The sequence below is a fragment of the Polistes canadensis genome, unplaced genomic scaffold, assembly GCF_001313835.1.
Source record: "Polistes canadensis isolate GaletaPanama2010 unplaced genomic scaffold, ASM131383v1 scaffold_14, whole genome shotgun sequence".
In the NCBI taxonomy this organism is placed as follows: Eukaryota; Metazoa; Arthropoda; class Insecta; order Hymenoptera; family Vespidae; genus Polistes; species Polistes canadensis.
In genome coordinates, this window is record NW_014569561.1 from 513,862 (window position 1) to 530,660 (window position 16,799).

Below are 16,799 nucleotides of genomic sequence, written 5' to 3' on the forward strand. Positions count from 1 at the left end.
ACATCGGTGGCAATGTTCGACTTCACCCGTCCATTTAGTATTTAAGCCGTGCTGCACGTCTATTCGGCTTTTAGAGCACACATGCATAGAAATCTAACGAACACCACCAACCACGCCGTATAAAAATAATTATTTAGAAAATATATTGTATACGTATGATATATAACACTCGTCATCTTGCTACGGTAAAAAACAAAAAAAAGAAAAAATATTACGATATCAAACCTTTTAGTTGGCTTCTATCGATTATATTTTCAAAAGAAACCAAAAAAAAAAAAAAAACAAAAAAAAACAAACTAGCAGCATCTCGATTGCTGTCGACGATCATTCATCGACCGACGAGCGCATTGGTGTTCAGCATCATATCCGGCTCGAAGAAAATTTGACGTACGTTTAACCGTGACAAATGCGGTTATAAACGTGTCACATACACGTTACACGCATACATAACGTCAATGCGTACGTAATTGAATGCGTACGTAAAGTAAAGTTTGCAAAAATAAAATCGAAATTCTTGAAAGATTGTTAATTCTTTTTCGAAGTTTTATACACAAATTCCCATTTTTCCACGATGATCCTAATGATGAACGATTTTATTTATTTCTTTCCTCGTGTTCTTTTAATTTATTACAAGAATAAAAGATCTTTTTATAAGAATGCTTCTTTTTTTTGTTTTGTTTTAAACATTACAGGTGATTGTTGATTACATAGAACCTTGGATTCGTACAATTCGTATGATTGAATACGTTATATCGTTCATATACGAGATCATGGTATTAACAGGTCACTCTTTATCCTTGCCCTTTGCATTCTCGAGAAATTGAGACCACCGAGATATGTTTCCAACTCTTCTATCAAAGCTTCTGCTGCTTCGGCACACCTATATTCCTCGAGTCTCGTAATAGGAATCGAGGCTTCTTCTTGTATTATATTTAGGATTAATTTCAAATGAGACATTGTTCTGCAAGGAAAAAAAAAGAGAAGAAAGAAAGGACATGAAAGACACATTTTCGAAAACTTAACTTATTTTCTAATCTTTTTGTTTTCAAGCTACTTACCTTGCCATTATATTTATCTTATTATTCGATAAAGTTTCGATCATAGCGTAACATTCGATTTTTTCGATGGTATAAATATTGGTCAAGATTTTTTTAGCATCGAGACACTGCAAAAGACGAACGAACCTATCGGAATCTAATTCAAATGGAAGATCTATAGTAACTTCAAGGAAGATACTTTTCAATGCTAACACGCTGTACATCGGTTGCTGGGACAAATTCATATCATACATTCCACGTAAAATATCGCGAGAATAGAAAGTAATGATCGGTATAGCTAGCTGCAATTCCGTATCCAAATTTTCGTATGAAATCGTGCTGTATATTTCTACGACAGAATTTTCATGAAAATCTATGGGATCGAGAACAAGCGTGGCTACAATGTTGCCTTTCCTCGATGGGATCACGTCAATCTTTTTCCAAAGATTACCATCCTCTTGCCAGAAAGCTGATACAACACCATGAATTTCGTTGATGCCTTTTGGGAAGGCATAAAATTTAAGCTCACGTAATATTCTGCAAAAGAGATAATATAAATTAGATAATAAAAAGTATATATATTCGTGTAAGAAAGAAATATCACAAAAAAAAGTATGACAAGAATAATAATCAAATCCTAATGAATTAGTGATAACGAACAATAGTTAGCAAGTACCCTAAAAGTATAAAAATTTGTGCTTCGTTTCCTGTTTCTGGATTAGAGGCATAGGTAAAGAAAGTCGGGCATTGGATCAAGCTTATCTATACCCCCCCCTGGGCGTCTCTCTTCCCTGGTTTTCTTCGTCCCTTGCTCCCCCTTTGCGGAAGACCTTCCCTTTGCTCGCGACCTCCCGACCTATTCGACTTGTCCTGCGCTTGCGCTGTTCACATTCAACTCCGACAAATCGACCCGCGAAAAATCCAACCAATCCGGAACTTTACCGTACTCTACACGGACTAACCGCAGTTACCACTACTACTACTACTACTACTAACATTGGAAGAATCATCAGTACCAGCACTAGCAGTAAAGCAGCAGCAGAAGTACCAGCAGCACCACCATCAACAGGAGCAACGACGCTGGACTTTGGGACGCCTGGCGTCTCTCTCTCTTTCTATTTCTATCTCTTTCTCTCTTTCTCTCTTTCTATCCCTCCCTCTATCTCTCTCTCTCTCTCTCTCTTTTTCACTAACTCGTTTGCTCGCTCATATTGTTAGACTAGCAGACGACCGTTCCAACGTTCTCTTCTCAGTGATCTATGTGATGCCGCCGTGATCGTTCGGTGATCCGTGCGCGCATTAATTTCTTTCCGCAAAACGTGCGCGAGAATCACACGTGCGTCAATTGAAAGGACAAAGCGAAGGAAAAAAAAAAAAAGAAAAAAGGAAATCCCGAAGAAACGGAAAGAGAAAAGGTGTGACACTTTGATCCCATTCGACGAGGAAGATACGACAATAAAAAAGATCACTCGACTCGACGTTTACAGATAAGTGCGATAAATGTTCTAACGAAGCCCGACGTTGCAGGATTTTCGGCTTGTATGTCCGAAAAAGGTACAACTCCTTAGTTTTTTTTAATTTACAAATAAAGAACATTAATTAATTGTCGTAATGTAATTTAAAAAGAAACAAAAAAAGATCTGATAACGCAATTATAATAGGAAAAATTAACGCAAATGTCAAACAACGTTTTGTCATTGGATCGGGAAAAAGAAAAGGAGAAAAAAAGGGGCGTAAACGAGGAACACGCGTAAATTGTTATTTCGCAAAATCTACGTGACATAAGAGCGATATCGTACGGAAGTGATCTTTGAAATCCGCGTGAGAAACGCTAATCATCTAAGTAACAACGTCTCACCTTTTACCACGAGATATAATATATACGTGTATATGTAAGAGAAAAATTTTCTGTGGGGGGGGGGAGGAGGAAAGAGCTCAAACAAAAATATCACGTTGCAAAATTGGATATTAATTAAAGAAAGAATGTTTCAACAAAATTCATTGCCCGTTTCAATATTTATTTAATAATATCGCGAATAATAATTTAGCAACCCTCCTAACGCAACTTGTCAATTATGCATAATATATTTAACAATCGAATTGTAAAATATCGTCGAGGAAGATTGCACTTTTCCGTAAGAGGAATTGTTGACGAGGTTAAATGCGAAATAAAACACGCATAACAATGTCAGCGATTCTATAATTTACCTTTATGTAACAAACAAACGATTGCATATTTTGAACGTGTGTGTGTTTGTGTGTGCATGAACGCGCGCGCGCACGCACAATTATTTCCGTGTATAAATTGGAATGTATAGAAATATGAAAAAATGATTCTCCACTTTGTTTCAGTCCGATATGAATACAGAAGGAAGAACGTTCTCAGGGAGATGACACCACGACGTCACGTATTCGCGGGAATTCGTCGAGCACTTTTGGCTGCCGCGATCGTGGGTTTGATCATCTTGGCCCTCTCCAATCAAGATGATCATAACAACGTGCAACAGGGAACACTTTTGGACGTAAGTTTGAATAATTATCGTTTAATTTTAATTCTTACATTTACCCTTCTAATTTATTACATTTATCTTCTTTCCTTTTTTTTTTTCTTTTTTTGATGCTTCATTTTTTATGTATAAAAAGAAATTAATTTAATTCAATAATTATAATTGCAAGTTATTTAAATAAAACCACGAGATTGATTGTAACCTTCACAATTGTTTTACTAACGAATGAAATACCAAAAACAAAATTAAAATCTAAATATTTATCGCTTGACTTGTTTTTTTTTTTCTCATTCGTCTAATTTTCTGATTCATCTAACATAAGAATAAGAAGGAAAGAAAATTAATTATGTCATTTAGAGGAAGAAGCCGCTAGACCGTAACCGTTCAAGTCATTTAGTCCCATAAGAGTATTAGAAGATTATCTTAAGGTTATCGAAGTTGCCATTGGCCACGGATCTATCCGAATTACATCATATATTATATATATATATATATATATATATATATATATATATATATATATATCTTCAAAGTATTCTTATATAACATAGTCGATAAAGTTCTCCTTAGGCATGAAAAATGATTTTTCCTAAGAACTCTTAAAAAGAGATTGAAATCAGTAGGCCCTCGTTTTGAAAGCACCACAAGCACGAATTGGCAAAGTTCCAGGCGCAATGCGGCGCCTGGACACGCAGATCGGTTGATATGGCCTCTTTAAACTATGCAAAAGAACAGCAAATTAAGTTGAAAGATAAGATATATGTGGAAGATATTCGGCTTCCGTGTGTTCGAATCAACCAACAACAATCTCTTGACAAGAAGAAAAAGAAATAGAATGGAAAAGGAAATAGAAAAGAACAGACCCGTGGTTAAAAAAAAAAAACAAACAACATTCCAAGAGTATAATATATTGACCTTGAAAAAATTGTTAAATAGTTCTATTGAAAAACAAATCATTGCTGTCGATCAACTGTTATACATTATTCTTTCCTATTCCCCCTTTAAAACTGATAAAGCTAATAATATTAAAATACATACGTGTCGCATTGCTAGGAGTACGTGTAAACAATTAAGATCAACGATACGTGATTCGAAAGTTAAGATGCGTTTCTTTATCTATCGTTTATGCGAAAGATTAATGAAGCTGATTTATTGAACAATACGAAATAAATGACGAACGTTACACAATGCGTACAAATGTAGATTTGTATGTATGGTACGTATATATAGGACTGGCTCTGAAGTTTAGGAACGAGGTGTATCCGTGGGGCTCAATGACTTTGAAGTACAAGTAAAAGCATTGGAAAAAAAGAAGAAAAAATGTTATCAAAGAGAGATCAAAGAATATAAAAATCTTCTGGTACAGAAAAGTAACCCTTTTAAATTTCTATCACGTGATCTACTTTGAAGCATATTTTTTATTTTTAAGTTCACCCAGAGTCGAATTTTTCTACCAGATCGGCCCGTATTATTATACTCAAAATTGGAAATCAAATAAATTGATCGGGAGTTTAAAATTAAATTGGCCTAATACCCGTCGAGCAGACTCTGTATGCATGTTATGCATGCATGCATGCATGCATGCAAATATGTGTGTATAACTCCGATGCACTTGCACAAATACAAAGGCGGCGAACTTTTCTCGGATGCACCGCCGCCCACAGAGAGCCCTTCGGTCATGCAGCGTTGTGGCCCACATTTGCGATAGCGGAATAGTCTCTAGAACGAAATCAATAAGGGGAAGGTAGGCAGCAGCGCACTTCTATTACACGTTAGCCTCTTCTCGTTTAACTATTTCTCCTTCTTTTTGATTTATTTTTTCTTTTTCTTTTATTTCGTACATTTTTGCCGAAATTGAAACGAGAAATATAATAAATTTGTTCTCTTTACCTTTTATTTCTTTCCTTTTCTTTTTTGTATACGTTAGTACAATCAATTCGTTCAATATATAAATTTGTTAAGATGATAAGATCTGCATCGATGATACAGGTGATCGAACCTATACAAATACTATAATTTATATGGTGCATGGGGTGTTTTGCGAAGATATAGGTCAAATGTCACGTGTTTTGCAACACGACTCATCTCATTCTCGATGCAACGTAGCGTAGGACGACGTGCGCGCGAATAGCCCATAGATAAAAGTGTTTAGTTTAATTGTGGAAATTGACTTAACCTTGCGTGTAACATAGAAGGTCGGTGTGATAGTTCTATATATATGTGTACGTATATGTGTGCACATTTGTCTATGTAAATATATGATACTACGTAAGAGCATACGTAGAAATGCACCTTGTATGCTTCTTACGCACGTGCTCTGAGAGATCTTGAACCTGGTAAGAATAAACAAAACTTTCATTCATTCATATACACTCATTCTTTGATTTATTTTATTCCTATTTATTGGATATAATCAATATAAAAGAAAAATATTTGGAACGTACATATTTTCAGGACGATATCAACCTAACGCCAGAGGAGAGAATGATCGAACTAGCTACAGCTGCGGAAACAGAAGCTCGTTTGATCGAACGAAGAAAATTTTTGGCTGAAAAGTGTGCCGAGGAAGGACTCGATCGTCCTGGAAATGATTCCCTTCACAAGCCCAACGCTTGGGAATTTCTTGTAAATAGAGAATATCATCTGATATGGTGCAACGTATTTAAAGCTGCATCCACCTCATGGATGTATAATTTCAATCTACTTGCAGGGTAAGAAGAAACGTTCGTTGCCCAGTATATCTCTATTTAAATTAATAAAACTAATATTTTGTGTGTATATTTAACAAATTTCGATTGGTATAATATAAAAATGATTGAAGATATTTAAATGAATGGGGTTTTATGTCAATCACTTAATCGAATCTTTCAGATACAGTCCGCAATTTTTAAAAGCCTCTAAAGCTGTACCAGTATCTCTGGCACGGCAAAAATATCCTAGACACACGGCCGAAGAATTAGCGAAATTTTTAAATGACAGTATCAGCTTCCTAATCGTCAGACATCCTTTCGAAAGATTGTTGAGTGCCTATAGAGACAAATTGGAGCATAGTTTGCCCCATACGTTTCACAGCAATCTCGGTGCTCACATAGTTTGGCATTACAGATCAAAGGTATTTATCGAACAAGACTATATTTAACTTAATCGATCGACACGATTTCTTTTAATTATATTTTCCATAGGATTCGAAAATGACTGGTAAACATGGACCGAGATATCCATTCTTTGAAGAATTTGTTAGATGGCTTTTGTGCCAGTGGAAAGCTGGAAACGAATTGGACATGCACTGGACACCGATAGTCAACTTTTGCACACCCTGCCAAGTGCGATTCGATATAATCGCAAAATTCGAAACACTTCGAGTAAGTCACGCGAAAAATGATATTAATTCTTCATTTTCTCTACCTATTTCTTTCTTTTTAATGTATTCTAATGAATAAATGAATTTTAATCGCACGTAGGAAGATCAGGACTTCCTTATAAAGCAAGCACACGTTGGACATATCATTAAACCGGAATGGAAGAATCCAACGAGAGGTGTTCAAACGAAAGACGTTGTCAAAAATTATTTCACTCAATTATCCAAGACACAAATCAATGATCTTTATGAAATGTTTAGGTATACCAAAGACATTCTTTATCTACAAGTACATCCATTTTTTTCTCTCATTTATTTAGTTTTTATACATACTAAATAGTCAGTATATTTAATATTCTGCTCAATATTAATAATAATCTGTCAGTATTTTAAATAAATAGCCAAGGTCTTGTATAGGTTGCGTGTTGATAAAGGACAGATATAAATATTTCATTATAAATGCTGATCACTTAGTTAGATTAGGTACGGATAATTTATTGAAAATACTGATCATTTATTTAAAATATTGATCGCTTAGATTAGATACCAGTAATTTATTATAAATGCTGACTTTATTTATTTGAAATATTAACTCAATAAATAACTGTCACTTTTTTAATAGCGATGCTTATCATATTCTAATGAATATCAATTATTTTTATTTATTATTTTAGGTATGATTTTATACTCTTCGATTATTCTCCCGAGGAATATATTTCACTTGGAAAAGACAAGCCGACTACGTTGATATGCAAAAATTGAAGTGGAAATATGCGAACTAGAAGACGATCGTAACTCGATCTTAACTATTTGCGAATGCAGCATTTCTTTTTTTATATCAAAATAAATTCTTATTTGATGAAAAAACGCAACGAAACATTAGATTATGCTTGATAAAGTTGAAAACTACTATGTTATCTGTATATAATAGTCATTAGTTTGTCATTTATTATATAGAAATAAAAAAGAGTATTAATTTTAAACAAAAATATACTTTAAACGATACTACATCATCCTAAATATTTTCCTAATACGTAAGAAATATTTCATATAATTCTAGAAAATTTTTAAAACAAAAATTAAATTTTGATTTATTAATTATTGAAATTTTGTGTTATTTAATTACAGAGAGCTTCTTCCTATTTAAGAAATATACTCGATACTTGAATCCACTGCACAAATTTACAAAATAAAGGAGAAATAACATATTGTCAATAAAAAATACAAGCAAGTATTACGCGTCTTCGTAATAAAATTATTGATACAAATTTTATATGCATATACGTTGAAATAGAAAAAAAAATGCCTTTGTTACTTTCTCCTCTATAACACTGTCAAATAATTGTTATATTTCATCATACTATTATATAATATATATAATACACATTATAAAATTGGAAAAGTATTTGTTTATATCTGGAATGGCAAATAAGTAACATGCATGACTTCACATTTTCCCATAACATAGAAAACATTTTTGATGGACGCTACTACAAACTTTGAATCATTTCATCTATATATATATATTACAGAAGAAAAATTTCATGTTATAAAAAGAAAATGGATACTCACTGAAATGATACATTCTGTAAGACTGCACCTATTATCCATTTATCTAGAAGAACGTATTGCCACTGGTCTTTCAGTACCAAGAAATTGCTGGGTTTGTTATAATTAAAGTTCGTTTTAATCACTGGTTCTCCTTCGATTGTGTACATCTATAGTAAATATAAGCAAAACAATTTTGTGTTATTAATTGATTCAAAAATTGATTAAACAGGTTTAATAATAATCAAATACATGGGGCGACTTACTTCGCTATCTGAATCAGAATCTTTATCATGGCCATGGACAAGTTTGAAAAGTAAACTATTAGAAATATTTTTAATTTCGTCCTTTATTTCTTCCAGTTCATTATTCGTTTTATCTACCCTGTTCTGTAAAGAACTTAATTGTTGTTTAAGATATTCTTCTATGGGGTTACATATGTTAGAGGATGAAGGATTAAAAATGGAATCTTCCTCTTTATCACTAAACTCAAGCGCGTCGTCGTCAAGACAATCCATGACTTCGTAAATAAAGCCTTTCTAATATTGTTTAATTGTACGGAAACATCAAGCTATTACAAGAACGTTTGTTAAATAAACAACACTCTAAGATGCTGCTTAACCTTTCAAATCGAATCGCAATTAAAATATCGATGAAAGGTTGTTTGATCTGTCTCAGACGACTACGACTCAATACGATAAGATTTTCTCGTTTCAAATTATTTTCTTCTTAATTCTGTAATACTTCACTAACAAACAACAGAACTACTGCATGAAATCATCCTCCTATGTAAAATCACATATAGAAGAAACATTCATTTTTATTAATTATCATAACATATCGTAAAATATTTGTATTGTTGATAGTAAATTATGTATATAGAAATTTATTTGACGAATTAATTAAATGTACATAATTATTATTTAATTTAATTTTGAATTATTTAAAAATGTTGACAGATGAACAATTTATGTTTCAACTGCCACCAACTGGGCCCATTAATACCAACATAAAAACATTGTTACCGCCAATATTATAATTTAATTGTGGATTAGATTCACTAGAAAATCCCTAGCGTTTAGTGGCGCGAAAGCCGCACACGCCGCACAGTGATTCCTAATTTCAAAAAATGTAACTAAAAGTCCACAAAAAAAATTATTGGGGAAATGTTTAAACTCGCACAGTGCAGTTAATATTTGTCAGATTTTAACATTTAAATATGAAATCTTCGCATGACAATAAGTACAATTAAATTATGTTTTTAAAAATAAACCAAAATAATAAATGTGGTTGCTAATGAAAAGTATATTGCTACGTGTTTTTCTCTGATGCAGGTATTAAAAATATTTATTCAAAAAGCTCTAAATCAAAATTCTCCTTTGCTCCCGCGCTTTAATTAGTTTTAAATTGTTTATTAAACCTTTACCTAATAAATATTCAAAAATTAGTTGCTCCAATTTGCTTCTTCAGCTTTGATCCTCCGATTGATTGATTTTTTACAATAATGTATAAACGTACTTGTAAAGACCTTTCACTTTATCCACTACTTTATGAAATTTGAATTAACCGGAAATTATGCTTCTTTCGAGATTTTCCAAACTAATTAATTCAGTTTAATTTTGAAATATCAATAAAATTAGAGTCATTATAATTTGAATAGTAGAGTCATCGTTATAGCTCATTGCTCTTTAATAACAGCAATCTTACACAAAGTGCTAAAGAGACCTAGGAACGCGATATTATTTTCGGTATAATGTATATCACATGTTATATAATATACATTTTATCGCAAATAAAATTAGAAAAACTTCAGAAGCTCTGTTATAAATGTAGTTCTAATGTAATTCTAAATAACGAAAAAATTAATACATTTTTATGTTCTAATGAAAAAAAACATAATGTGTTTATTAAAAAAAAAACAAAAGAAAAAACAAAATTATGCTTCATGTAAATGACAGTCTTTCCGTTAACGAAAAATGTCATCACTGACACGAATATTACGATATTAATCGATCTAATATTTGAAAAACCAATTGAGATAATTAAAAATGACTTATCACAATTGGAATTTTTGTAAGGATTTATTCGATAATAAAAATCATGACAAAGTATTTAAAAAAAATCGAATAGAAGAGGATAGTCTGTTTCTTCGCAAGAAAAAAATGAAAAATCTTGCACAAGCCGAATGGCATAACATGAAAAAAATTCGTGCAAATTTGAAGACTATGTTACCGATGATACCTCTTTCTGAAGTAAAACGGTTAAGTGAAAAATACATTTTTTTAACATGTTACTATACAAAATTTAAGACGTTAATATTTTTTATATTCTTTTAAAGATTCTACTTAAAACACGATGAAGCAGTCATAGACGAACTTAAAGAAAAAGGCTTAGAAAATGCGGCTGATTTTATTCAAAATTTAATTAAATTCGATGAAGAAAGAAGGAACATTGCTGGTCCTGGTACATCTACCTGGACAAAGCCACGATTAAAAGATCAACGAGATCTATTAAATCAACTCAAAGAAACTTTAATCGCAATTGGAAAAGCTGAACAACTGGGTAATATTTAAATAATATTCTTTCTAATCTATAAAACACAGCAACATATAGAAAAAGAAGAAAAATAAATCTTTTTCAGGACAATCAATAGAAGCGTCAAATTTGTGGATAAAAATATCAATATTTTTTCAATCAAAAGGTGAAGATTGGTGGTGGGTAACAAAAAAACTTTACGAAAATGCACTGAAAGCAGCCGAATTAGTTGATGAGGATGATGCACGCAATATCACTGTCGTACGATATCTTTACGGAAAATTTCTTTCTATGATAGGTTGTAAAAAAATCTATTTTACTTCGTAAATGATAATGAAATCAAAATTTTTATTAAAATTTAACGGATAATTATGTGTGTGATTAATAGAGGTCGATTGGCTTAAAGCGCTCGAATATTTGGATATTGCAAGAGAAGCATCAGAAAATAAAATATGGAACGTTTCGAAAATATCTAATGAAAAACAAAAAACAATTTTTAAAGAATCTTGCGCTCTGATATACAAAATTCTTATTGCACTTGTTCAACGAATTGGTCAAGAGGATTCCGAATTTGCTGTGCAGGCTTGCAACGAAGCTTTAAAAAGAGCCACGGATAGTAAGTGTTTTATTTTTTTTTTTTTATTAGTTTATGATGACTTTTCTACTAAAGATATTTATTTATACAAAGTTTTATATGTTTCAAGTAAGCCGGTCATTACGATTACATAGCTAACGCTTTGTATGAGCTAGGAAGGACCCATTTGCGTTATGGCGAAATTAAATATTCTTTGCAAGAATTTTCTAAATTACTAGCCATGGCCAAAAGAAATTCGGATCCCGAAAGAATTTGTAATGCACACATGGAATTGGCCTTTGCTTACAAGGTAACAAAACAAATCCAAAAACATATAAGTAATGGCGCTTACGATCTAGCATATACAGGGTGTCCCAAAAGTCGCTTTTTCAAACAAAAATAAAACAATTAATACTATCTTATTAATTGAATTACAATATTTTGCAATCATTCAACAAACATTTATCATTTTGTATTTCAGTGAAGCGACTTTTAGAAGGCCCTTCGTAATAGCATAATCTGTAAATGTTTAATGTTAACTTATACATTGCATTACAACATAGATATTTTATAAAATACTATTTTAGTTCACACATATAATTAATGTGAGTGATGCATTAAGATAAATTATTTACTTTCGTGTATTATATTTTACTGCTTGTTTTATTATCATTTACTTTAATATTAATTTGTTTCGTTAGTTATTTTTTAATAGGTTATTATTTATAAAAAACATATGGTACTTAAAGATTACTTAAAATCCTAGGAAATCTATTTGTTAGTATTAATATTATATCAAAAATTTATTAATATACACTTAACTATCCTTTTTTGTTTTTTTTAAGATTAAAACTTCTTATAAACTATTATACAATAAAGATAATAAACAGTGGATCAATTATTATTGGCATTATCAATTTTCTTTTTCATTATCTCTTTGTTTTTTTCTTTAGGAAATTGATGATACCGCAAATACAGAAAAACATTTAAATCTATTTCGAGAAAATGCAATCCAGTTTGATTTACCGTATAAACTTGCACAAGCGCATTACTATATTGGTGAACATTTATTAAATCAGGTTAATACATTTTTTATTCATAGATATTATATTTATACAAAAAGATTCACGTAATCGTAACAAGTTTAATATATTTGTTGTTCAAAAATATTATATAAAAGTTTTACAATGTAATAGATAGTATCTCTTTTAATAAAGTAATTTATTAAAAAAGCTAAAACTTGTTACAATTTTACGTGAATAATCATTATGTATATATAGATGTATTATTGGATTAAATAAAATACTTGAAAACTAAAACCAAGTAATATAAATGTTTGAACATATATATTTAGATGAAACCTAATTTGGCAACGCCACATTTGGAAAAAGCTTTTAGTTTATATTATGATCTTGGATTTATCGAGGAAGCAGATCAAGCAAGAATTATCACTGGTATATCAAGGGGTAAAGTTTAAATTATAGAAATACTATATGGTTAATTTCTTTCTTTTTTCCTTTTTACTTATATTTACATATAATATTAATTTTGAATGAATTTATATTAATATATTTGAGATCGGCAATGTAATCCTATGTTAATTCAAATTTTTTTTTTAGCTGAATACCAATAATATAGTTCTACGTCATTTCAAAATTTGTAACTAAATATTGCAAACAGAGTCCTAGATTATAAAATATTACACTTTAATTATTAATTTATTTATAAAATTTTGTTTAATGATTAAACGTTTATTTTTATTATATTTGCTTACTAAGTTTGTCAAATTGTAATATTATTTTTTCTTCATTTAGTACTATGTCTTATATTTCAAGTTATTTTATGCAGTATTCAGCAAAACATCTCGCCCGAACAAAGCCCGTCGTGAATATATTAATAGATTTGTTAATTTCAATTTATTCATATAAGTTGATACATATGTAGGGAATGTGTACAATACCTGCATTGTACATAATACCGAGCCGTTTTTGTCAATGTAGGAAACAGAAGAACACACATGACAAGTGTGCTGCAAATCGACATTAAGTTTCAGTTTATAGAAATACGCATAGTATAGCGGCACGCACAGTCTTAACAACCCACTGCATGCTCACTTGTGTGTGTGTGAGGGCAGGGTTGTGTGATTTGGGGGAGGGGGGGGGTAATAATGTACAATAATGTATTCTTCTAGCATTGTGTAAACAGCGTGTGCCACAATGATGAGATGATGAGGAACAAAAGATACAGATAAGAATTCTTCTGTTTCCTAGATTGCCAAAAACGGCTCGGTATCGTGGACAATGCCTAGGCATTGTACACATTCCCTATAACATATACACAGGACAAGAACAAATAGAACAGTTTATAAATCTGATATTAGAATGTGAAAAACATAATCTATACGCTCTGTGCAAAATGTATAAGTGGAAAAATAAAAGAGAGATTTTTTGGACCAATAAGCAATGCGACATTGATAAAGGTATTTATGACTTCACTTATTTATACTATTCTAATATCATTGTCTACAATAAGTAAACGTTATGACATATTACAGAGAACTATGATTATTATGAACATTTTGTTTACCCAAGTCCACCGATTTTAAGCCATCTAACAAAACAAAGTTAATATTTATAAGTATCTCTAACAAATGTTTCTTCTTTAATATATTATATTCAACATTTTAATACTTATAATTTCTAATAAAGAAATGTATTCCCTTTTTTTTTTTTACAATTATTTAAGAAAAACAAATTCCTTATTCAAATGACGTACTCAATGATATTCTAGTTCAAAACAGCAAAATAAAGAGAGAGTGCAACAAAAACTAATATTAATATGTATGTATGTTTGAAAAAAAACAAGAAATAGTAAGAAAAGAAAAAACTATAACAATATTGCTCAAAAGATCCTTGTACCTCCATTATTGGTATTTAAAAACATGAAAAGTCTTTAATTCGCGATGAATTAATTTTTTCGTACAATTTATACAAAATTTAATATTCGAATGTTTTTCTGAAAAGTTAAAAAACTAATTGTTCTCTCCTTAAACGTATTTCGATAATGTGTTGATGTGTTATAAATTTATGTATAATATACGTGTGTACTGAGACGTACCCTTTTTGTACTAAATTTACTTTATCTCTGATTTTGTTCATTTTATATTTACCTTTGATATGAAGTAATAACTGAAAAAGAAATTAAAAAACCAATTATATGTATGTATGTATGTATGTATATATATATATATATATTTATTATATATTTTTATATATATTTATTATATATATATATGCATATAACTATAAAGAATATAATAAAATTAGCCAGTAAAAGCATCTTATATAAAGGATATCCTGTAACTGATGATACAAGCGAGCAGAGAGTGACAAATTTACTCTTAGATATTTCGAAAAGTACTTTTGCGCTTCTTAATTGTTAATAAACAGTGGCGGTGTGATATCTCATAAATCGGTTCTACTCTTACGTTTATCAAACAAGAGTTATAGTTTCTAGGATATTGCAAGCTCAATCAAATGCACACGTACTTAACAAATTTTCACTTATTCTTTTTTGACTTTTTCATGTAGAATCATCCCCTACTCGATTCTATCGCCACTTACAGGACACCCTATATATATTTGCGCGTGTATATATATTCTTTACTTAAAAAAAAATCATATCATATATATATATAATATATTTCATAAATCAAAGTACTGAGTTTCTTACAAAACAGATGGTAAAAATGTTTTTGTTGAAGAAAATTTATTTACAGAGAAAGAAAAGAATGAATATCTACAAAATTAATGATAACACTTTAAATTTAATATATAATAGACTTACTTCAATTTATTAAAATATTATTTCTGTAGTATTCATAGGATCTAAAGATGGCATATCTGCACTCTTTTGTATTTCAAGTGTAATATCCTCCAAAGTCTCCGCTTCCAGTTGAATATCTCTTATATTACCTACAGCGCTTGAAGAATTTTGTTGTTCACTCATGGCTGAATTAGAAATACGTTCTACCATTTCTACCACTGTATTACCTGATTCTTTATTATTCTTTTCTATTTGATCGATCTCATTACTTGAACTACATTCGTTTACAGATGTCAGATCATAAAGTAATTCTTGTGTATCATTTATGCGTGCTTTCTTCTTTTCAGACTCTATCATTGTAGTTGTAGATGTATTTACTTCTTTTTCTACTTGTTTAACTACTTCAACAGAATCAGAGTCATCTTTTATTGACTTTATATCAGATTTAGAAACATTACTTTCGGTAGAGGCTTTTAAACTGACACTATTAACTATTTTTTCATTTATTTCATTTTTTTCATCTGTATCCGTTTCGTTCTTATCATCTTTTTTATCTTTTATACTTGTCTCCTCTTCTTGTTTTGATTTTTCAGTATGAATATCGTCCAAATGATTTCTATCATTTAATTGAGAGTTATCTGCATTTAAAACGCTATTCTGTTTTTCTTTCTCAATTTTGCTTTTTTCTATTTCTTTCGGTTTATCTTCGCTTTCTGTAACAATGTCGATGTCGTCTCTTTCCTTTTCTTTATCATCACTTTTGTTCGCCTCATCTTCTGATTTTTCCTTCATTTTATCTTCTTGTTCATTTGTTATATTTTCTATCTTTTTTGCGTTATATTCTTTATCCTTCATCATATTTTCATCCTCTTCCGTCATATTTTCTTTATCTTCTTCTTGTTCTTTATTTTCTTCCTGTTTTTGTTCTTTATCTTTCACCATATTTTCATCCTCTTCTGTTATATTTTCTTTGTCTTCTTCTTGTACTTCGTTTTCTTCCCATTTTTGTTCTTTGTCTTCTTCTTGCACTTTGTTTTCTTCCTGTTTTTGTTCTTTATCTTCTTCCTGTTCTTTGTCTTTTTCTTGGTCTTCTTCCTGTTCTTTGTCTTTTTCTTGGTCTTCTTCCTGTTCTTTGTCTTTTTCTTGGTCTTCTTCCTGTTCTTTGTCTTCTTCTTGCTCTTCTTCAACTTCTACTGTTTTTTCTTTATCTTCTAATGTTTCTTTATCTTCTAATGTTCCTTTATCTTCTAATTTTTCTTTATCTTCTAATGTTTCTTTATTTTCTAATTTTTCTTTATCTTCTAATTTTTCTGTATCTTCTAATGTTTCTTTATCTTCTAATTTTTCTTTGTTTTCTTCTTGTTCTTTATCTTCTTCTTGTTTTTTATCTTCTTCTTGTTCTTGGTCTTCTTCTT

The 16,799-nt window shown here is 30.7% G+C and overlaps 4 protein-coding genes across 5 annotated transcripts in view; 2 read left to right on the forward strand and 2 right to left on the reverse strand.

Moving 5' to 3' along the window:
- Window positions 1-152: 152 nt before the first annotated feature.
- Window positions 153-9,698, reverse strand: LOC106793460. Its single transcript, XM_014760411.1, has 4 exons — window positions 8,717-9,698; window positions 8,475-8,620; window positions 1,059-1,574; window positions 153-961 (listed from the first exon to the last, which is right to left on the reverse strand). The coding sequence occupies exons 1-4, from the start codon at window positions 8,966-8,968 to the stop codon at window positions 769-771; spliced, it is 1,107 nt and encodes a 368-aa protein (XP_014615897.1). The 5' UTR covers window positions 8,969-9,698; the 3' UTR covers window positions 153-768.
- LOC106793459 (carbohydrate sulfotransferase 11) lies at window positions 2,051-7,891 on the forward strand. 2 transcript variants are annotated; one of them, XM_014760409.1, is made up of 7 exons: window positions 2,051-2,591; window positions 3,390-3,559; window positions 5,999-6,255; window positions 6,416-6,656; window positions 6,727-6,906; window positions 7,006-7,163; window positions 7,577-7,891. In XM_014760409.1, the coding sequence occupies exons 1-7, from the start codon at window positions 2,579-2,581 to the stop codon at window positions 7,662-7,664; spliced, it is 1,107 nt and encodes a 368-aa protein (XP_014615895.1). In that variant the 5' UTR covers window positions 2,051-2,578; the 3' UTR covers window positions 7,665-7,891. The 2 variants fall into 2 exon arrangements, with proteins under 2 accessions (XP_014615895.1, XP_014615896.1); XM_014760410.1 differs by lacking the exons at window positions 2,051-2,591; window positions 3,390-3,559 and adding an exon at window positions 5,416-5,880.
- An 892-nt stretch (window positions 9,699-10,590) lies between the features above and the next one.
- LOC106793416 lies at window positions 10,591-13,054 on the forward strand. The gene is given in 8 exon segments (XM_014760315.1): window positions 10,591-10,710; window positions 10,789-11,012; window positions 11,092-11,283; window positions 11,374-11,699; window positions 11,702-11,869; window positions 12,513-12,688; window positions 12,777-12,801; window positions 12,914-13,054. Coding segments are annotated over 8 exon segments (1,332 nt in total). The 5' UTR covers window positions 10,591-10,612; the 3' UTR covers window positions 13,037-13,054.
- The window catches only part of LOC106793417 (myb-like protein X), a 7,393-nt gene continuing 3,482 nt past the window's right edge, over window positions 12,889-16,799 (reverse strand). Inside the window, exons 5-7 of the mRNA XM_014760317.1 lie at window positions 16,663-16,794; window positions 15,406-16,620; window positions 12,889-14,747 (exon numbers count right to left, since the gene is read on the reverse strand). Of these exons, the coding sequence (XP_014615803.1) occupies window positions 15,415-16,620; window positions 16,663-16,794 (1,338 nt within the window). The 3' untranslated portion in view covers window positions 12,889-14,747; window positions 15,406-15,414. The remainder of the gene's footprint in view (window positions 14,748-15,405; window positions 16,621-16,662; window positions 16,795-16,799) is intronic.